Here is a 21,159-nt window from a genome sequence, read left to right on the forward strand (position 1 = left end):
TTTCATGAAAGTGCTCGAGGGTAATTTTTATTATTTTTTTTAACTAGGAGCCAGGGGCGTGGAGAGGGCAGGTCGAAGGTCCTGAACATCAACTCAGGTCCAGAGGGCGCCCCCAGGCGTCCACCCGAGTGGGGTCATCCATATGAATCCATGCCGATGATAAAAACCTGAAACTCAAACTGGGGTGTGTAGATTTTTAATATATTCACTGCAAACCATATCAATTCTATTTCATCAGGGCTCACTTGTACAATCTCATACCGAACTGCAGGAACCAGAATGCAGATAGGCCGAAAGTGTGATTGCCATGAGTTATGAGCCCGTGGGGGGGGGGGGGGGGGGGGGGTTGAGGGAACAGATGGGCTCAGGCGAGAAAGAGGGGGTCACTAAACTGTCCCATATGTCGTCTTCTTACACTTCCCACCGTCTCTCGCTTCGAGTCTGCAGTTGCGCGCACACATATGGATCCCTGTACATGCAGCTTTCCGTATTTGAAAGTTTTGGGGGGGGGGGTTCTTTCTCATTGGGGTCTGCATTACAAATTGCATTATAAAGACCCAGGGTCCAACATAAAAAACTTGTATGTCTAAAATTGAGACAGGGTTTTCTCCCAATGATTGAAATCAGTACAGGAATTGCGTTAAAATACATTTGCTGACATGTCTCCAAGGCTCTCACAACTTTTTTTTTTATGTGCTGGAACTAACAACCTGGCCAGCGTGGTCCATATTAGCATACAGCTGAGATCTCAAAAGATGACTAAAGAGGGACTTTGCCTGTATTGCTCCATTCCTTCATTGTCCTCCTTTTAGAGCCCAACTCCACATGCCCTCCTAGCGGCAGGTGTCGTGAGATGAACTCTGACCCCCGCGGGTTACTTTTGTGAGTGAGGTCGTATTGTTGGCCGCTAGACTCTTCTTGTCTAGACTACTAAAAGAAAACAAAGGGCGCCCTCGTCAAGTATTGTACACATTATTCCCACTGACACAAAAGCAGGCCCCCATCACACACACACGGTCTTAATATGAAACAAAGGGTCTGAGATCATTTACAACACCCTTTAATGGCTACAAAAAAAAAAGATGTAGACTTCCTGATGTTTCCCTTGATTATTCATCAAAATCTACACTTCTATAAAATATTTTTCTCCAATCAACGAAAATCCAAATGTGATTGTTAATAAAAGGAGGACACAAGTCTGTCATTAAATAACATTCTATTTATTGTTTTTAAAATAGCCTTTTTTGTTCTACAGACATAAGTTAAAGGAAGATGTGGCAGAAGCGACAAAATATATATAAGTATAAACACTTTCTGTTAATTTAAAATACTGACACTAAAAACCCAAGAGGAAGGAAAAGCCGAAGCCAAGTACGACGTGAGTCAATGCACTTTCTTTCCCCCACCATTGAGCAATGCCCGAATATTTAGGAGAAAAAACAAGATGAAAAGTGTGTTAAAAACTGCTATTTGTTTGATATTAGGAAACAAATGCATAGCATTTTAAATAAAATCAACTTATCCTATTGAAATTACATTTTCACATATTTGGGGGGGGAAAATTCCAATGAATGCTATGAACACAATTTAAAAAGGGTTTTAAAAAATCTACTTTGGTTTAAAAATCTTTGCGTGAGATTTTTTTTTTTTTCCTCCTCATTTTACCATCCTCACACAACCTTTAGGAAAATAGAAATAATGAAATATTACTGGCATAAAAATAATAGCAGTGCCGAGGTGACGGATCATACATGTTACACACGTGGTCACACTCGCATTTTTTACTATCAAAAGAGTTTTGTCCGGATAGTAAGAAGAATTTGAAAGGAAAACGGCGTACATTTCAAGGCATTCAGGAGGACATGGAAGATGCATTTTTGTAGTCTCCCTACCAAATCGTTTGGATGAGTAAAAGGGTAAAAAGCCGGACGTTCGCACATTGGGGTACGGCAATTTTTTTTGTAACATGTTACGCTTGTACATGAAGCAGAGCAGCATCAAAATGACAACCAATCGCAAAAGCTTTAAGTCGAATAAGAACCCAGTGGTGAGACTTTCATCCATCAGTCCATCCATTTGACCAGGCATGACCAATGGATGATAGAGCGCGCGCGGATCGGCATTTAGACACAAAACGGGAAAAAAAAAAAATTTGAATCTGTGCATCTTTCGTTCTTTCCATATTCAATTTGCGTTCATAACTTGAAAACGGTTGCCGTGACCAAAACCACACAATTCTTCGGGCTTATTTGAGCCCTTAAAAATAATAAACATATTGTCTCAAATTCTCCTCGAAATGTAAATGTTAAGTGTTGTGCTAGCCTCACTAAATTATTCCCAGTTTGGTTTTATTGGCAATATCATCTCTGTTGTTATGCCAAAATAATCTAGCATAGCGTTAGCTAGCATCTGGTGATATGGAAATTCCCATTACAAATTAAAAATGGAAAGAACAAAAGCCAAAACATCTTTTTTGTCTTGTAGTAATGGAGCTGTCTGGGTGCCATTTTGTGGCCGAGCTCTCCAGCAGCAACGTTATCGGTTTTCACTGTACAGCGCACACACTCGGTCATCGGTTTGGAGGGACGGTATTGCTTTCATTAAAAAAAACAACGTGATTTAACCTTTACTCAATCCTGCAACTCAAGTGCTGTGCTGTGTTACCCACATCTACAAAATTAAAAAAAAAAAAAAAAAAAAATCAACAGGATGGCTTTCATACACGATTGTTAAACAAAAACGGATAAAAACAAACTCTGGGAAGGCAAATGTGACCACGAGTAAGGGTGTTTTTCAGTGTGAGAGGTTGTTGTTGGTTTTTTTCTTCCTTACGGTAAGTGTTTGTGCCCGCTGTTCTCCTCGTCCAGCGTGAGGTCTACCACCTCTGGCGGGGATACCCAATTGGATTGAGGGGAGACGCATGTCCACAGCTGAGGCGGCGGGTGTGTCGTCGTGTTGGGGGCGGCGGACCTCTCGGCCGAATGATCGTCGGTGCACGAGGATAAGCTCTTGATCACGCCGCCGCAAGGGTGGGCGCATCTTTAACACACAAAAACAATGACTTGTGGATCAACTGCGTTTTTTTTTTTATTTGGATTATTTCACCCTGCGTGCATTTACCGAGCGTTCTCCTGCACGCCAACGATCTCCACCTCGCTGTCGGACGACGCGATGCTGATCCGGCCCTTGTGTTGCCGCCCGTCCTTGTTGTGCGACGTCTCCGCTTCCGCGTGGCCTGAGACACAAACAAACACAAAACCAGCACAAATCAACACTTTGTGGAGCGCCGAGGGGCGAGCGGGGGCATCATGTCTCGCAGCTGCTTAAGACACAATGATGAGTCGACGACACATGCGAGTGTGTCGTAAAAGGCAGCTGGTCAGATGAAGAATCACGCCGGACAAAACGCTAACGGTGGCTTTAATTGACCCCCCTTCTGTTTAATGATGAAGGCAGAAAGTACCAGTACCAGAGAGACAGCAGAGTGAGACGTCTTGCCAAGATGGAACCCAAGGAAGCTTAAAAGTCCAGTTTTTACTGAAGAGGAGCAGCAGGCGGAAGAGGAGGAGGAAGAAAATCAAAGTCTGCTGGGGGGGGGGGGGGGGTTTGCAACTGACCTGCTGCGGAGCTACACCCGGAGCGAGGCGCCATATCCTGGCCTCTGAGTGTTTCTAGCTCGCGCTTTATCACACTGGGCCGGACTTTCTCCACTTTCATACTCCCCTGGTTAGAATCAGTGTCTGAGATATCATAGTGACCCACTATTGGAGGCCCGTCTGCGGAGAAGAGAGAACACTTGATTATTCAAAACATGGCTCGGAGATGAACAGGATTGGCCGATGAGGAGCGAATGACTCAAGTCGTTGTTTTTTTAAAGACCTCATTGAATCATTTTTGTTGGTGTCATTTATTTGGCTCCATAAAGTTGTGTGCAAAAGGCCTTATAAAATCTAATTGACCCAGCAATGTATTGACAGCTAGGGTAGGAACAAATGGGTTCTCTCTGAAAGAAGAATTGATAAACGCTGGCTCTTCGTGGCGGCAATTTTACCCTTGACAAAAATTCAGAGTTGAAGTGTTTGCGTGAAATAATCCACCTTTGACAGAAGCCTTTGTTTGTGTGTGATTTGTTTGTATTTATTTCTGTCGAAATAGCAGCCACTCACATAAAAACTACACTGGAATATAATAGATACAAAACACATCCAAATAACCTTTTTCAAATGAAAACCAAAATGGCAGCGGGGTAAGAAAGGCCAAACAAAACAAGTCGAGAATATTTGTTCTACCCTGCAAATTGGACGCGGCTAAACGAAGACGCCCTGCTGCTTGGCTGACGGCCGACAACAAAATGTCCTTAGTGATTTTTCAAATGCTCCAGCGAGAGAAGAGAGGAGAGAAAAAAAAAGTGCAACGCTGATGCGTCACTCAACCGAGGTTAGCGGCGGAGGCGATGCTAAAGCTAGCACGCTGGCATGCTTCCTGGTGGCAACTCTGCATTTCACATTCTCCATACTAAATAGAACTTTCATGCAAAACATGTCGCACAGTCTTGGGGCGGAAGGGGGTAGGTTAAGTCCACAGAAAACACATCCGAGCTATAAATACGTTTCCTTCATTAATGGCTAAAGGCGGCTTTGAACTGTCGCACTAAGTCACGAGTGTCAGTGATCAAATGATCGCCCAGATTAGATTTAGAGGTTGGTAAACATTGTCATGCTTTGGCCTGTTGCTGGTACGTATCAGGGACCATTAGGGCCATGCTGAGAGGGAGGAGGGGGGAAAAAAAAAAAAAAAACATACTATGAGAACGAAGAATAAACGCTATACTGATACTACCAATATCACAACTTCATCCACGTATTGCTATTTTTTATTTTTTTGCAAATAATTTTTTCGAGTGTGGCCCTTCTATACACCCTGTTTCAGTCACAAGTAAACGGTCACTTTTACTCCACTAGCATTGTGTCCCTTTCGGCAACAAAAGAAGCAGCGTAAATCAAAATAGTATTTTGAAAAGTCAGGCTTTCCACACTGCAGCTAAGAAGAGAGCTAATACACTCTATATACACAATATAATCAATATGCATCAGCTTCTAAAAATAAACAGCGTCATTTCTCTCTCCCCCCGAATTCTAGTCACTGCACAAAGCGGTAGCGGCGACTGTGACCCCAAAACAACAAAAAGAAAAACACTTCTAGTCCAACGATGCAAAAGCATTGTTTAGAAGGCAAAACATCCTGCATGTGCTGTGAAGTAAAGCTCTGCCACTCCGATGAAGGCCGTCACGGGATGTATACATGCAGAGTGTAAACGTTGCTTGAAGTGGGGAAAGGAACACGACGAGCTGCTGAATGACAAGGCACCATGCTACTCCGCTGCCGCTCCTCCCTGTCCGTGCGCATCAGTCTGTGGCGGCTGAGTTTTCGGAAGAATGACACGATCGAGTGTGAGAGTACAGTTAGAGGAAAAAGGAGGGAGAGGGGGAATGAAAGAAGAAGGAAAAAAAAGAAAACATCCAAAGACAACAGTAGCCCTGACTCGGCAGTCTGCGGCAGGATGTCCCATGCAGGTTTGCAAATATTCCCAAGTCTCACAGTGATTCAATGCCAGCATCCGGGCGTCTAGCCCTGGCGTGATAACCATTTGGTGAAATCACAGTTCGAAGTGGCGTCTAAACATTCAAGAGACCAGGATCCGGAACGGCAAGGTTTCCGTTCTGAGTGACCGCTTCAGGTAGGAGGTTGTTGTTTCCGGAAGTGGCGGCGGCGTTGTTGTTGCTCGCCCGCGCCAACACGTAGGCGGCCATCGTCTCGGCGGACTCGGACGACGGCAAAAAGGAACTAGCGGGCGAAGGGCGGGCTCCTTGGGGAGGCGGCTGCTGCCCGCCTTCGGGGGCGTCGCTCGAGCGCTTGGACGAGTCGTCCGAGTCGAGGTGCGCGAGCTTTTCCATCCAGACGCGGAAGCGCTCTTCGGTCTGGCGCTGCATGACGGCGAAGCGCGTCATGGCCTCCTCCAACACGCTGCTGATGCCGTTCCTGTCCCAAGAGCCGCTGTCCAGCAGCCCGTGAATGTGGGAGCCCACTCTGGATCTCTCCGACGCACGTCTGAAGCCAGCTTGAAAGACATTGAGGCCAAGGCTTAAGAACATACAGTGGTAGTGGAGTCATGCTTCCTGAGTGGACTTTTTTTTTTTTTTCGGAACAAAAGAGAGAATGACACTTTTTTTGCGTTCTCGTTTTACGTGCAGATCGGAACGCTTTCATGCTGATGGACTACATCATGCGGTCTGTTTTTAGAGATGTCGGGAAAATACTGAAATGGTTGACATCTTCCTACGGATCCCCGATGGTTGGCTCTGGAGGCCCGTTTGGTGGCATGTCTGCGCTAAACTGTGAGACTTGAGAGAGACGGCTGATATTTACAAGCAGAAATTGCAAACATGACGTGAGGTTAGAAGAGGACCAAGCAGCTTGTTGGGATGAGAAAACTCAAAGGAGGGGGGAAAATAAAGCACACATAAATGGTGTCATATATCACATGCCGAGTTCCAAGATCACCCAAGAAACCAACGTTGGCGTGGAATTGAAGTGAAAAATAGTCACAAGTGACCGTAAAAATCCTCTAACAACTCACCAGAACTGCAGTTACGCATCAATTTTAACTCTGCAGTCCAGAAGTAAAAAAAAAATGTACTCTGCTCCACAATCAAGCATAAAAAATGCTAGCGGAGTCTGCATAGCCACCACATGTAGCATTAGCAGTTTCGCCGTCGCCAACTACCAAAGCAGCCACCGGACCAAAGCGGCAACCAATCACGTCACCTTGTGAACATCTCGCCGGCGTTGACCCTGGTATGAACCAACAGAGTGACTTTAAAACCACGCCATCCATTAACACCTTTCGGCGTGCACTCCAAGGCCAAACAAGGTCTCTGGAGTTCAGCTTCGTGGTGAGCTCACGCAGGCAAGCAGCATCTATTTACAGCAAACGGCCACGCTGGCTTAACCGCGGCTCCGGTACGGCGTGGGCGACACCTGTGGCTTCCAAGAAATGAAGACCCTCCGAGGCGCGGACGCAGCATGCACGCCGTGCGTTTTGGACAACCGGCGCTCCCGACGGAACATTGGACAAATGACTGGGCGCAACCTTGTAAGCGGGGGGAGACGAGATGACATGATGTGAGTGAGAGAAAGAGAACAGGTGACTAAACAAATCAAAAAGGACAATGCTTGCTTTGACACGTCCAAAACGTTTCATGAATCCCGTTTTCACGAGTTATGGGCATATGAGAAATGTTCACAGCATGCACACCACGTCCTCGCTGTACTTTTTCTCCGAGATAGACCGAGAGTGGGCAAAGTATGGCCGGCTGCTCTTTAATCCAGCCCAGCGGGCATTTACAAGATCAAGAGCCCTGCATTATATTATCAAAACATTTTTCCTAACCTTGTTGAAGTGTGCTATAATCTCTGTCGTGGTTTCTAGTGAACTACTGAATTTGCTAGGAAATAAATGTGCATTAACAAATATTAGAATGAAGCTTCTACCAGTTGAACTACTAAGAGGCTTGCAATAATAAACACGATGTATATGTTAACAACACTGCTCTCCAAGTTGTGTCAGTTTTTTACTTTAAAGCTAACCTGTGGCCCTTCAGCAGAAAACGTGCCCACCCCTGAGAAAGGCTCTATGGGTGGGGAGGTGAATTTACCTGGAATATCCGTCTTGATTGTCTTGCTGCCTCCTGAGGTGTCGTCATCGTCGTCGTCCGAGGAGCTGGTGCTGGAGTCGCACGTGAGCTCGCTGTCGCTGGTACTGCTGTCCTGCAGCAGGTTGTATTTCTTCCGCGCCGCCGCCTCGCGCTTCTGCCGCAGCAGGCGCATCCGCTCCTTGTGTTTCTGGCTGCGGTGGCCTTTCACCTTGGCCTGCTTGCCGTTGATCTGCTTCTCCGGCCCGCCTGCTCCCGCTGGCTGACAGCGGTTCTTTTTTGCCGCCATCGCGTTGGGCGGCGCCTCGCTCTCCGAACGCGATCGCCGGGATTTCCTCCCGCTGGGTTGCCGATCTTTGTCGACGTCGGCTTCCATTTTAGTTTCCGTCTCCTCTCTGTCGCCTTCACCCCCCGAGGAGAGCGTGTCAGAGTCTGCCAAGTGGCCGCTGGACGAGGGGGATAGCATGCACGGGTTGGAGGAATCGCTCTCGTAGATGTGACGGGAGGCCGGTTTCTCGCTCCCCATGGAGGCCTGCTGCGACTCGGGGGAGTCTCTGCGAAGCTCCTTCATCAAACAGGGCATGGAGAGGAGACTCTGCTCACCCTCTGTGTGCACGGGGCTATCATCCTCCTTTTCCCTTGGGGGGGAACTGGTACTTGTGGTAGTCTCGGTTTTGAGATGTTCATCCTGGACTGACGTGGTGGTTGATTGTGCTTCGTCGAGGCGCTCGGAGGGACACTCTGCATCAACAAATTCTTCTGTTTTCTCCAAATCAGCCATCTTCATGCTAGTTCAGGGAAATGCCCTATGGTCCAACAAATGTGGACCAAGGTGCCTTAACAGGCACTCACCTGCAGAGGAAATATAGACTGTCATCAATCTACAACAACAAAAATCAAGCATTTAGAAGTGGAAGCAAATGATTGTGCACGTATCCGCAAATCACTTGAACATTTTTTATTGTAACTTTCAAGTGTTTAAGCAGAGTAACAGCCAGACGGTGTCGGTCACCAGCTTACAACTGGGCGGGCTAGCATATAGCAGCATGCTATTCTACATAACGTACAATTTAACCAAAAGAAAGAAGTCCCACCAGCAAAGGCAAGGCAAACGAGTTTCGCTCATACAAAAAGTACAGCAAACAACAAATCGCGCGTTGACTTTCAAACCAAATTCAATTTTGATATACTCACGAGTCGCCTCCATGTCAATCATTCTCGGTGTATATTTGTAAATGCCCGCTAAATGCTCCCAAGCCCACATTAAGCCGGGCGAGCAACCCGAGCCGTCTACTTGTGCCAGAATGAATGACTTAGCTAGTTGATGCCTGTGGCTCGCTTGCCAGCTAGTCAAGCAACAGAGGCTAACGAAAGCTAGCGATAGATCGAAAACTATAATGTTCCAAAACTGCACACAAACTTGGTAAAAAGCAAAAAGAATGTCACCGGAAAATATTTATTATGCGGGGCCATTGCATAACGTTGCACCTGCGTCCTCAAATGGAAGCGAGTCGTTCCAAGCGAGATCGTATCAACTTAGCTCAAGGAAGCTAACTTAGCATTCAATGCGACAGTTACTTACCACGGTGTTAACGAGCTCCCTTTCCCGGCGTTTGACTCTTCGACATCTTCGTGCTTCCGTTTCTTCTATGATCCACGACGCGCCGTTCATTAAATTGTAACAAAATGACAAACCTAAGCGTATATGAATCTAATTTATGGCGCAGTGCGCTCGCCCCTTCGCGAGCGCTCTGATGGTGTAGCATTTAGCCGTTAGCTAAATGTTTATTTTAAAATGTCTGCGTCGGCCTCACAAAGCAAAAACGTCATTTTCCGGCGGCTGCTGGGGAGTTAGCGCCCTCAAACGTCCGGAGTTACACACTGCACGCAAATAATTTCATTTCAAAATAAGTATGACCATATGGAATTAACATTGAAGATATAAGATGTGTAAAGCTGATTCTTATTGTGATTCTTAATTCTTTTTCTAAATGGTCGTAATTACATTTTCGATAATTAGAACCATCACCAACCGACCAACAATGGTACCGCATCCGTATTGGCTGGAGGACTCCCGTCCCCATAGAGACAAGCTCCTATGTACTCCCCCCTCCCTCCCTCCCCTCACCCGCAGCAACACTGGCAGCGGCGATGGCAACGAATTTAAATTAGCGGTGTTTGGGCATTACTGGTGCGTTTCCCTCGAATGCCGACCTTGCGTGTTTTGCCAAACGGATTTGCTTTCATTTATTACCGTGGGATTAACCGACGTTATCCTGAGAGGCCGAAGAGATTTGCGTCGCGTGGGGCGGGGAGGAGCGCTCGGAGGTGTCTTTGGTCTCCTCCGTCATCTCGCCACTTGCCTCAGCCAGCCAGTATGCTTCTGTAACAACCCAAGACGGATACAAGGGCGGCGACGGAGCCAATGTGCCCATAAAGGTGAGCGTCTTCTTGTTCTGGGAGCGGCTTGAAATGTCGGTCATTCGCCGCCTTTCACCGGTCAACCTGTTTCAGACGGCTAATGACAGCCATATGCTAACTGGGCTTTAATTGAATGGAAGCTAATAAACCCACAATACACATCATTTTAATGGTGTCAGTTTTCTTATTGTTGTTGTTTTTGGTGATTACGATATTTTGATGACGTCACGCCCTCACCTGCATACAGTGGATAGTAAGGATCCGTGATGTATATTCTGTAATAAAATGAAATAAAGATTTGATTGACATATATATGTAAATTACTCAGTAAGAAAACACAATGTATGTGTCATTGTTTCAGCATGGATGTGAGTGCCAGGCAGGGAGGCAGCACCAGGAGGAGAGCAGCAGAAGATGGTGAACCAGTAGGTGTAGGAGGAGGCGTGGAAGTTCTGGTGGTACCGCAGGACCTGTACGACTCTGCCAGGGCCAAAATAGAAGCAAATCTCCGATGGCTGCTTGCCAAAGCTTATGGCATTGGTAAGACGTCCGTCCTCTTGTGCTTTTGCTGCTCTGGCTTTTTTTCCTCACAAGGGCATGGCAATTATTTTGCAATTTACTGGACCATAAGACATGGTCGATGAGATAATGGAGTCAAATGCACCATTTGCCTTTGAGGAGATGCTAGGTGGCCAAGGCTATCTCTACCCTGGCGAGCTACAGGTTCTCTGTAGTGTCGAATTTAGAAGACAGTTATTTTTAATCTACACGGACTTTATGTTGATATCTGGTGAAAACAATAAAAACAGCATTGCTGGTCGAAGCTGATTTTTTTTAGCCGTGACATCAGGTAGGGTTAAGGGTAAATACTTTGAAAGAAAGTGTCTTTAATCTCACAAAAGCCGCAGTACGGCATTCATGTTCGCTTCTCACGATGTGCCAAAGGCTTTTATACACAGGTCACTGACCGTGTCAGCATCACTTGCACTAAAATGGCTCCACATCGCCAGGCCGTGTACACTACCCCTTCCCTTTAAAGTAGGTTTTTGTGTCACTCTATGTGACAACCCTCGTGTGAGCTCAGACATTAAAAAAAAAAACTCATACTGACTGCACTAATGTTTCCTGGGTTGCCGGACTTTCTACGCAACGTTGCGTAATCCATCTCCTGTCTTACAACAGGTTATGTATTATTTAACATGCTGCTTCGAAGTATTGTGAAGTGCCACCGTCACATCACTCCCTAAATTGCGTGTGCCAGAGCACAGATCAGCACCATAATAAACATCAACCCCTGCAGAGCATCCTTTAATCTGATTGGTTCGTCCTGACGTCAACCGAGTCGGCAGCACTTTCTTTTTTTCCCCTTCTTTCATCACCCAATGGCTGTAAATACATTTCCCATCACCCTTTTACAGCAGTTTTTTTTGTTTAAGGTCGATTCAATCCTATTTTATATTATGACACTAGTGATTGCCTGTCCACGTGTCTACCATCAAAGTGAGTGTGGATTAGCGTCTTCAAGGTGTACTAAAATAGCTGTCCACGAGCAGGGACAACCAGACAACATCAGCGTCGTAATCACCGCTAAGTCTTGTTAGCTTATTGGTTCAAAGACCGCGTGGTTGCTACTTTACTTGTTTTCCTCGTCTCACCTCAGCCAGTTGAAGGTATTAGCAAAAAAAAAACGGATCCCGAAACTGGTCAAGATTTTATTTTGATTCCCAAAATTATATGTATAATGAGTTCATGATTCTTACAAGCAGACCACATCCCAGAGGACCTGAAGGACCCCTTCTACACCGACCAGTATGAGCAGGAGCACATCAAGCCCCCTGTCATTCACATGCTGCTATCCGGAGAGATCTACTGCCGGGTGTGCGGACTCATCCTGCGCGCAGAGCAAGCCGTCTCGCTTCGAAGCCATCAGTCCGTCCTCCAGGCCCTCTCGGCCAGGGGCATCCAAGTGCGGGACTCGGATGATGTGCACGTCTCCACTTTGGATCTCAACTCGAGCCCTGTCAAGATGGTGTGTTGAGGTTTTATTTTTGGAATGATTGTGTTTTCTCCTTTTATGTATCGTCTCGTTGCCCGTGTAGAGTTGCCACATGCACCTGATCGATGCCCTCATGATGGCCCACACGATGGAGATGATCAGTGTGGAGAAGGTGGTATCCAGTGTCAAGCGCTTCTCCAACTTCAGTGCCTCCAAGGAGCGTCCCATGGACCTGGAAGATGCCATGGTTCTTTGGATTAACAAGGTGATAAGGAGGGAACAAGCTCTGTGTTTATAGTTAGGGATAATTCATTTTTTTTATCATCTAAAGGTGAACACAAAAATGAGCGCTATTGTCGAAAAAGAGATGAAGATGAAGCAGCACCTGCTGGACTCACCAAACCATCAGAAGGTAAGTCTTTCCATCAAGGCAATTCCCTGTGTGAAATGATATATTTGAATCAATTATTCTATCAATTGGCCTAAAAAATATCTCATAGTCAGATATGGACATAAAAAACAATTGGCCTACAGTATGAACAGCCTTTTTTCCGTCTCCACGGCAACAAAGGATAATACGAGTCCATCTCGTGCGCTTTTCCCATTGCATTCATCCATGAACGTGTTTCAGTGAATCCCTTGCCGAATATTTCCACCTTGCTCGTCGCATGCACACCTAATTCATTTTGCTTTCCTCACCAGCCCGACATATTGCATGCTCTTGCCCATTGTATGTTGGAGCCTGTGGAGTTCTCCCGCGTGGTAACGTACCCAGCATTCCCCTGATAGATGAATGGATAGAAAGATAAGAGTGGAATAAAATGTCAAGTATTGTGGCTCTTCAGGTACGCTATCGCAGGGATCACCTCTCGGGTCGAACACTTCAGCACTTCTCCGTGGTGGACGACCTGTGCCGAGACGTTTGCGACGGCGCCGCTCTTCTGGCCCTCATCCACTTCTATTGCCCTGAACTCATTAGACTTGAAGGTATGATTTGTTAGCCCACCGTAGATTGTCCTGTGTCAATATGGGTCCATTTGTGTCCAGATATCTGCCTGAAAGATGTGGCCTCCATCGCCGACAGCATGTACAACATCCATCTGCTGAAGGAGTTTTCCAATGAATACTTGAACAAGTGCTTCTACTTGAAGGCAGAGGACGTGCTGTATTGTCATCCAATGCTAAGGGTGAGACGCAAAAACGTTAGTTCCCACATGACCTGAAAAAACTTTTCCAGTTCAATAAACATGTACAAAAAAAAAAAAATATTGGGATAGCTGCCAGTTTCCCCCCAGGAGAACCATTTTAGAAGATGGATGGATATATAAAGATGAATTTTAAGATAGCACCACTAACTGTTCTTCGCCTCCTCACTCAGAGCAATGTGATGGTGTTCATCGCCGAGCTCTTCTGGTGGTTTGAGATTGTGAAGCCCGATTTTGTTCACCCCAGAGACCTTAAGGAAATCACAGATGGTAAAACCTGATCTCTAGAAGGCTATTTTGAGGACTGGCGAGTGTAGTGTTTCTTCTCAAACGAAGGTTTAATGCTATATTTTTACAGCACGAATGCTTCTGCAGCCCAAGACCTCTCGATCCTACACGGCCATGGATGCTACCAAGCGTACTTTCCTCACCACGTCAAACGCCGCTGCAATGTTGCCTTCCAGCCCGGACTTCGGGTACAGTTTGTTTCCAAGCTGACTGCTGAATTTGATACGATTAAACTCAAATGTTGTTTTCTCTGACAGCATTGTACCAAGCACTTCCAGCTCTCTTCACTCTTTAGTGCCTCCAAGACAGAGACGACAGAGGGGAGTTGAGGGCGATGTTGCAGGTAATGCCTGATAGTGGGCTGCAGATTTGAGATTTGATGTCAACCTAAGATTCATGTGGTCTTGATGCCCCGCAGTGAGGAATCCGTGTAGCTCTCTGGCACGTAAAGATGAGAAGCCTCAAGGTTTGTCACAGGTCTGGCCAGAGAGGAGGCAGAGGTGAGCCATCGCATTTTTGTCCTAGCAGACACTTCATTAGGTACATCTGCATGATTCAGTGTATGTGCTTATTTTATTTTCTAGGCCTTTTTCTCAGCCGCCACCCTACGCCTTGCATTTCCCCAACCAGCCGGACGACGCAGTCAATTTCAGTCCGGTTCGCTCCCTCAGCAAAGACAGCTCCGGCGTTATGACACCCAGCCACATGCTCGTGGGTCCGGGCCGCCCGCTCCATCAACACAGACTGAGCGGGCAAAGCCTCCTCAGCCACGTTCGCATTGAGGATGAGGAGGAGATCTTAGAGGAGGAAGAACTGGTGGCTGTAATTCACCCCGCTGCTTTCCCCCGACGTCAGCGCAAAGGCGACATGGAGCTGGATGAACTGGAAGTCCCGCACACATCCCGAAGGCTTTCCAACAAGGATGTCTTAACTCCAGACTTGCAGGTGGACAGCTACTACCTTGAGCCTCTGATGCCCACCATCCCAAAGCCAGCGAAAGAGAAGAGCATCAGCCTGAACAAGGAGGAGGAGAGCGGGGAGAGTCACTGCAGGTCAGGGCTGTTTGGTGTGAAGACAGATGTTCCACACAAACCACACCGGAGGTCACCATTGTCTGAATGTGGTCAGTTGATATTTAAGCCCATACCTGCTGTTAAATCCATTCACGCCCGGGAAGGTTCTTCACTTTCTGAGAAGACACAACCGCAAGGTTTCTTCCTTCACTTGTCTGGGGAGAGCGACTGTCAAAGTCATCTTTCCTCCGACGCTGAAGCCGGTCAAGACTCTGACTCGGACATTGCAGATTTCGAGGACGACGACGAGGACTTGGACCTGCTCGAGCCGAGCGACGTGAAAGGGATTTGTTTATTGCGAGAATTCTCCGAGGTCGAGTCTTTTAAGCTGAGAGAAGACCTGAAGGTGAGCGAGCGAGACGACAAGGAAGACTGGAGTGGACGTTCCAGTCCTTGCCTCAGCACGGCGTCCTGCGCGAGCAGCTGCAGCGCTTCGGGCGGCGCCGGTGTCAGGATGACCAGCTTTGCCGAAAGAAAGCTGCTTAAGCTCAGCCTCCGTGACGGATTCTCCAGCACGAGCAGTTCGCAGGTGACGACGCCCGATCACTCCGAGGTTAACCCTTGCCCTCCGTGGCAACTCAAAACCGAAGGAAGCCCCACGTCCGCTGTGAAGAAGATGGCGCTTTCTCCAGTTGTGCCTTCAGAGTTGCTGCAGCTCCACATGCAGCTGGAAGAGCAAAGGCGCGCCATCGAGTGCCAGAAGAAGAAGATGGAGACCTTGTCGGCGCGGCAACGACTGAAACTCGGCAAAGCTGCCTTCCTGAACGTCGTGAAGAAGGGAGAAGGGAGGAGCGACACGCTCCCTCTTCCTCTCAGACATTCGCCTTCCGCCGATCTGTCCGCTGCTCAGAAATCAAAGAGTCAATTCTGCAAGGATGACTCCTGTCTTGACGTTTTGAAGGTGGAGTCACAAGCGGAAGGAAGACTAAATGGAGATAACCGGCGAAACACCTCGGCTCAGGATCGCGCCTCAGGGTCGGACGTGAGTCAGCGCTCCCGCTCCATCGACCTCCTCAACGAAGCCATCAGCACTATCCAGCAGCAGATGACGCAGCTGTCGTTGCAGCAAGACTTGCTGATGAAGAAGAATGAAGCTTCATCGATGGACTCGAAAGAGCCAGAACTGAAACCAACTCTAAGCCCAACACAATCCCCCACCTCGGACCCCAGATCTTTCGCCGTCCACTTTGTCGACTTCATTGACAGCACCCCCACCCGCCGTCCTCCCAAGCTGAGCTCCAGCCAGCGAAGCAAAACCTCCGAGTCGAAGCACAAGAATGACACGGTGCCTGGCGCTGCAGGTGAAACCTCCCCCAAGGAAAAAAATGGTACAGGAAGCCAGGATGCTGAAAGTTCCAGGTTGGATAGAAACTTCAGAAGACGCACTACCTTCAGAATCCAAAACGAGCAAGGTGGTGCCAGGGAGGAACCCGGAGTATCTCCTGTCAAAGTTCAATCAGAGAACACAACGACCTCAGATACCTCCATCGCTCCATCACGCTGCACAGAAGATGACAAAGTCGACATCTCAGGGACAGAATCAGCGGGCGGAGACGAGAGCACCAAGGGAAAAGGTCTACTCATCCAGGTTGACCTTTCAGACCTGAAAGACTCCGAGGAGGGTGCGAGCGCCAACACCACAGGCGAGGAACAGAAGAACATGCTCGGCTTCTTTTTTAAGGTGATTTCCCGACATTCTTTTAAGCTCAGGCACATTTTTTGCTAATCTCACAGTTCTCTACTCCTTCTCCAGGATGAAGAGAAGCCCGAGGATGAGATGGCTAAACGTCGCGCCGCCTTCATGCTCAAACAGCAGCGCAAAGCCGAGGAGGCCAGGCTACGCAAGCAGCAGCAGGAAGCGGACAGCGAGCTCAAGCGTGACGAGGCCAGGTACGCTTCGGCATTCTGAGTCCAGTACCCAAAACGTTCACCTATGATGTCTTGCAGGCGTAAAGCCGAGGAGGACCGGGTTCGGAAAGAGGAGGAGAAGGCCCGACGAGAGCTGATAAAGCAGGAGTACCTGCGCCGGAAGCAGCAGGCCTTGTTGGAAGAACAGGGTCAGGTTAAGCCGAAGCCAAGGTTCAAGTCCAGCAGGAATAGACCCAAATCCCTCCACCGCGGCGAGTTGAGCAGTCCCTGTAAAGGATCCACCACACGTATGTAACATCTTTGATGAGATACATTGATGAAAAATTTGAAAAATAACTCCCAACTATTTCTTTTAGCCGATCTGAGCTTTCGAGGATCCACATTGTCTTTGGCCACCGAGGGGGACAGTGTCATCTCCGGAGAGATGGAGTCGCAGAGGTCAGATGACTTATTTTGCCCACTAGGGGGGGAGACCTGGAGTGTAAACCCAAGTTTCTCTTGCAGGGCTGAGTCGGTCTGCTCCATGGATTCTTTCGCTGTGCTTAGCAGAGCCTCCAGCAGGAACATGGAGCGCGACTGGGAGAGCGGCTCCGTCGCGTCCTCCATCACGTCATTCGAGTACAACGGTGAGCAGCTCAGCAATCCTCGTCTAGCTAGCTAGCTAGCTAGCGAGCTGGCTACAATAAGGCCCTTTAACTTTTGCTTCTTCATCATCGGTCCAAGGGCCCAAGCTTTTTAAAGAGCCCAGCTCCAAGTCCAACAAGCCCATCATCATCAACGCCATCGCACACTGCTGCCTAGCTGGGAAGGTGAACGAGACCCAGAAGAACGTCCTTCTGGAGGTGGGTGTGATGAAACTGTCGGTGATCGATCGCTCTACTGGCATCCTGATGTCTTTGTTCTTGGATTTCACAGGAGCTCGAAAAGTGCGAGTCCAATCACCTGATCATCCTCTTCCGCGACGGCGGCTGCCAGTTCCGCGGCGTGTACTCGTACTCGCCGGAGACGGAGGAAATCGTCAAATTCACGGGCACAGGGCCGCGCGCCATCAGCCACAAGATGATCGACCGGCTCTACAAGTACAGCTCGGACCGCAAGCAGTTCAACATCATCCCGGCCAAGTCGGTGTCGGTCAGCGTGGACGCGCTGACCATCCACAACCACCTGTGGCAAGCTAAGAGGCCCGGCAGCGCGCGCAGGAAGTGACACGCGGAGGCTCAGTACTTCTGTTTACGACCGATGGGCCGGACCCAAATAGTCGTGTTCAAACTAAACGTTCAAAAATTGATATCAAATGAAAAAGCTCGAAAGTTACAGCGCTTTGAAAAGCTTTGCAGTCAATGAGTCTGTCCTTTCAACGCTGGCGACGTTAGCGCAGCGTTTCCCCAGCCACTAATACGCCAAAGCGCTTATTTTACACGAAAAAAAGCTCACAGCCCCCTAAACTCACTAAACCTGCAAGAATTGAAGGACAAACAAAAAAATATGGGAGCTTTTTGACATTTTGAATTTTTCTGCCTTTATGGCGCTGCAGTATTTGTAGTCAATGAATAATTAAAACCTGGTCATCCGGCAAAGTGGTTGGGAAGCACTATGCCTCAGAATGCAAAACACTCAAAGCCACCTAAATGCACTATTTTATCATTTTATTCCTGTCACACTTTGTTTTAGGAACGTTCTGCGTCCTTTTTGGCACATAGCTGAAGGACTGATTGTTACGGTGTGACAAAGTTGGACCTTATTGAGACGTGACGTTCTCTCCTGGTGATGAGAAAAGGTTTTGTTTGTATTGGGAAGTTTAGAGGTTCCTGGTTTGTTCCTTCCAGACTTTGAGAGTGCTTTGATTAGGTTTTTAATGGGCGGGATGGTTAAACCCAACTCGGAATATTTGAATTTACGTTTGTTTTAAGCGGGGAAAACTACAAAATTGCAAAAATGCGTGAATGTGAATGAAAAACAATGGCAACAAATGTCTGTTCTATGTATTATTTGTTTTGCTGTGATTTCTTTTATATTAAATTTAGGAGGGAAATTCTTGACAGGCTCACAAGCTTTTTTGTGATCTCTCGCTGAAGAGCAAACAGTATTTAAATGTAGCTTCAAATGCTCAACAAGTTCCCTGCCGTTCCCTTTCATTGGAACTTAATGGCGAACAAGACCGCACAATACTTGATATTTTTTTTGCTGCATTTTGTATATTTTTAGTGGGATATTTTGTACTGGTTAAAGAAATTAAAAAAAAAAAAAAAAACAGGCTCTGTTGTGAGGTTTATTCTGTTACAGTCCCATTACATTGTGTCCTATATTGTATGTTAATTTATTTTAAAAATCTGAAATAAATTACAGTTTAATATGTTGCTTCTTTGTCAAATGTGACTTCTCTTGCATAAATTACTTGCATTAAACTCCAAAAATAAAAATATACCCCATTTGTGTGTATGATAATGCAATGGCCACTAGAGGGCAGTGAAATACACAAATAACAGCTCGAAAAATATATTTGGTTTTGAGTATTATGTTGTCTACGTGTATAGCTGGCGCTGCACCTTTGTGTTTATTAAAGAGTTATAAACTTCCTCAACATCCCTGCTAATTTGTTACCATGTTTATGGCGTTTGCGTTGTGTTTTAGCAATAAACTAACAGATTTTTTTTTAAATCAATGTTGTATAAATTGGTTAAATACACAACGTGTAACCTTTAAGTGGAAATAGCAATATACATCACTTGTCTTTGTTTGTTAAACTGATTATTTGTAAAAATACTCAATTTGAACCAGGGACCCTTTTCGATGTGACACAGAAACAAGCGCGGAAGTAATTTGAGAGCGCGCAGGCCCTTCTTCCGGTCTCTTATCCCTCGGTCACTGTGCGACAATGGTAAGATGGCAATGATGTTCAGCGAAAATCTAGAGACATCTTAAAAACCTGATGTCCGTCCTTTACCAATCACAACTGTTTAGTTGTCATCAATGCTTAGCTACTTTTAAAATGCCCTATTTGTTTTTATTAAGATGTATATTTGACAGTTTAGGGTTTTAGTTTGGTAGGAGCTAGCCGGCTTGTTAGCATTGACATTCCGGTCACACTTACCGCTTAAAACTGAATAAAGTCCAGTTTGCATTCTTGACAATGTGAATTTTAGTACGCTACTATTGTGTTTGTGAATTTTATTAGATGAAAAGTTTATTTAATGCTCAGGCGGGATTCAGCTAGCCACATCATGAAGCTCTCATTGAGTTGACTCTTACCATGTGTAGATATGATACATTTCAATAAAAGTAGTTTCATGGTGCGTTTAATTTTCACACAGTCTTGTCTATGATGCTTTGAAATGTCTGAACCAATGAATACTACGTGATTCAAACATTTTTACTTACTGAGACAAGACCTTCAAACCTGCAGTGATAGTAAGATGCTTATGGAAGAGCATTGATCCATTTTATTTTCACATTTTCATCTTCCAGACGAAGGGAACATCCTCTTTCGGTAAGCGCAGGAACAAGACGCACACCCTGTGCCGTCGCTGTGGCTCCAAAGCTTACCACCTGCAGAAGTCTTCCTGCGGAAAGTGTGGCTATCCCGAGAAGCGCAAGAGAAAGTGTAAGTTGATATTGTTTTCCCTTCCTTGGCAGCTGTGGTTTGGTTTGTGGAAATGAATGACAGATCAAACTGTTTCATTCAAAATATATTTATTTTTTTAGACAACTGGAGTGCAAAGGCCAAGAGAAGGAACACCACTGGCACCGGTCGTCTGAGGCACCTCAAGGTTGTGTACCGTCGGTTCAGGTAAGATTAATGCAGATGTGATAGTGATCTTAAATATATTATTATGGAACTAGCTAATGTAAATTATTTGTTCAGGACCATTTGGGAAGTCATCTGTTTAATGTGCCATGTTTTCCCCTTTTGATATTTTCCAGGAATGGTTTCCGGGAAGGTACCACCCCCAAGCCCAAACGCGCCGCGGTGGCCGCCTCCAGCTCCTCTTAAGAGACACATTTTTGTTTAAATAAATGTGACCAACACACAAAGCTCATTCTCGTCTTGTCGATCCGGATGCATTTTCTTTTTTGTTTATCATTAAAGGAGTTTACACTTCTACAGCAAAAGCACATGTTCTCTCTCTTTTCATATAAGAGCAAATAAATATTTAGAGAAAAGCACTGTGTGAGGCCTTCAGTAGCATCTGTAAGGTCAACTGAAAATAACATTACAAATCAAGTGTGAATCTGTCCATGTTCCCTTGCTTCAGGAAAGCCATAACAACAAAAAGTCTAAATATTTGCACAAAATCCAAATCTGCTTTCTCCCATCATGGCATAAAACAGAATTGAGGATTTTTTTTTTCTCTCTTTGGCAGCTTGAAAACTTGAGGGTGGTCTTCCTGCAAGAGCAACTTATGTAATGTTTCAATGGTCTGCAACATTTCAGAATCTGACAACTCACCCCCAGGTCTTTTTTCTTTCCCAGAAAAATACTTTTTTTTTTTTTTAATCTGCTAGTTTCCCTGTTATCTGATGTAATTTATTACACTGGTTTGCAGATATAAATGCTTTGAGCAGCTGGAAGAGAATTATGTAAATGTACAAATGGG

The 21,159-nt window shown here is 46.3% G+C and overlaps 3 protein-coding genes and 1 non-coding gene across 6 annotated transcripts; 3 read left to right on the forward strand and 1 right to left on the reverse strand.

Annotated features, from left to right (window-relative positions):
- Positions 1–1,199: 1,199 nt before the first annotated feature.
- On the reverse strand, positions 1,200–9,513 carry ark2n (arkadia (rnf111) N-terminal like PKA signaling regulator 2n). 3 transcript variants are annotated; one of them, XM_061293472.1, is made up of 5 exons: positions 9,295–9,513; positions 7,716–8,564; positions 3,618–3,776; positions 3,121–3,235; positions 1,200–3,039 (listed from the first exon to the last, which is right to left on the reverse strand). In XM_061293472.1, exons 2-5 carry the CDS (start codon positions 8,497–8,499, stop codon positions 2,829–2,831), a joined length of 1,269 nt encoding a protein of 422 aa, XP_061149456.1. In that variant the 5' UTR covers positions 8,500–8,564; positions 9,295–9,513; the 3' UTR covers positions 1,200–2,828. The 3 variants fall into 3 exon arrangements, with proteins under 3 accessions (XP_061149456.1, XP_061149458.1, XP_061149457.1); XM_061293474.1 differs by lacking the exon at positions 3,618–3,776; XM_061293473.1 differs by lacking the exons at positions 1,200–3,039; positions 3,121–3,235; positions 3,618–3,776 and adding an exon at positions 3,784–6,118.
- A 982-nt stretch (positions 9,514–10,495) lies between these two features.
- On the forward strand, positions 10,496–18,766 carry LOC133163758 (calmodulin-regulated spectrin-associated protein 1-B-like). The gene is given in 16 exon segments (XM_061293975.1): positions 10,496–10,673; positions 11,900–12,162; positions 12,233–12,394; positions 12,461–12,541; positions 12,975–13,116; positions 13,177–13,316; positions 13,508–13,604; positions 13,693–13,810; positions 13,880–13,965; positions 14,041–14,122; positions 14,207–16,376; positions 16,449–16,851; positions 16,921–17,002; positions 17,069–17,190; positions 17,288–17,406; positions 17,480–18,766. Coding segments are annotated over 16 exon segments (4,536 nt in total). The 3' UTR covers positions 17,771–18,766.
- Positions 18,767–19,343: 577 nt separating this feature from the next.
- On the forward strand, positions 19,344–20,674 carry rpl37 (ribosomal protein L37). Its single transcript, XM_061294097.1, has 4 exons — positions 19,344–19,442; positions 20,030–20,165; positions 20,267–20,351; positions 20,486–20,674. The coding sequence occupies exons 1-4, from the start codon at positions 19,440–19,442 to the stop codon at positions 20,553–20,555; spliced, it is 294 nt and encodes a 97-aa protein (XP_061150081.1). The 5' UTR covers positions 19,344–19,439; the 3' UTR covers positions 20,556–20,674.
- Positions 19,875–19,953, forward strand: LOC133164558 (small nucleolar RNA SNORD72). The gene has a single exon (XR_009717052.1). It is a non-coding gene; the product is annotated as a small nucleolar RNA SNORD72 (small nucleolar RNA).
- Positions 20,675–21,159: the final 485 nt, after the last annotated feature.

Source organism: Syngnathus typhle, linkage group LG12 (assembly GCF_033458585.1).
Source record: "Syngnathus typhle isolate RoL2023-S1 ecotype Sweden linkage group LG12, RoL_Styp_1.0, whole genome shotgun sequence".
NCBI classification, from domain to species: domain Eukaryota; kingdom Metazoa; phylum Chordata; class Actinopteri; order Syngnathiformes; family Syngnathidae; genus Syngnathus; species Syngnathus typhle.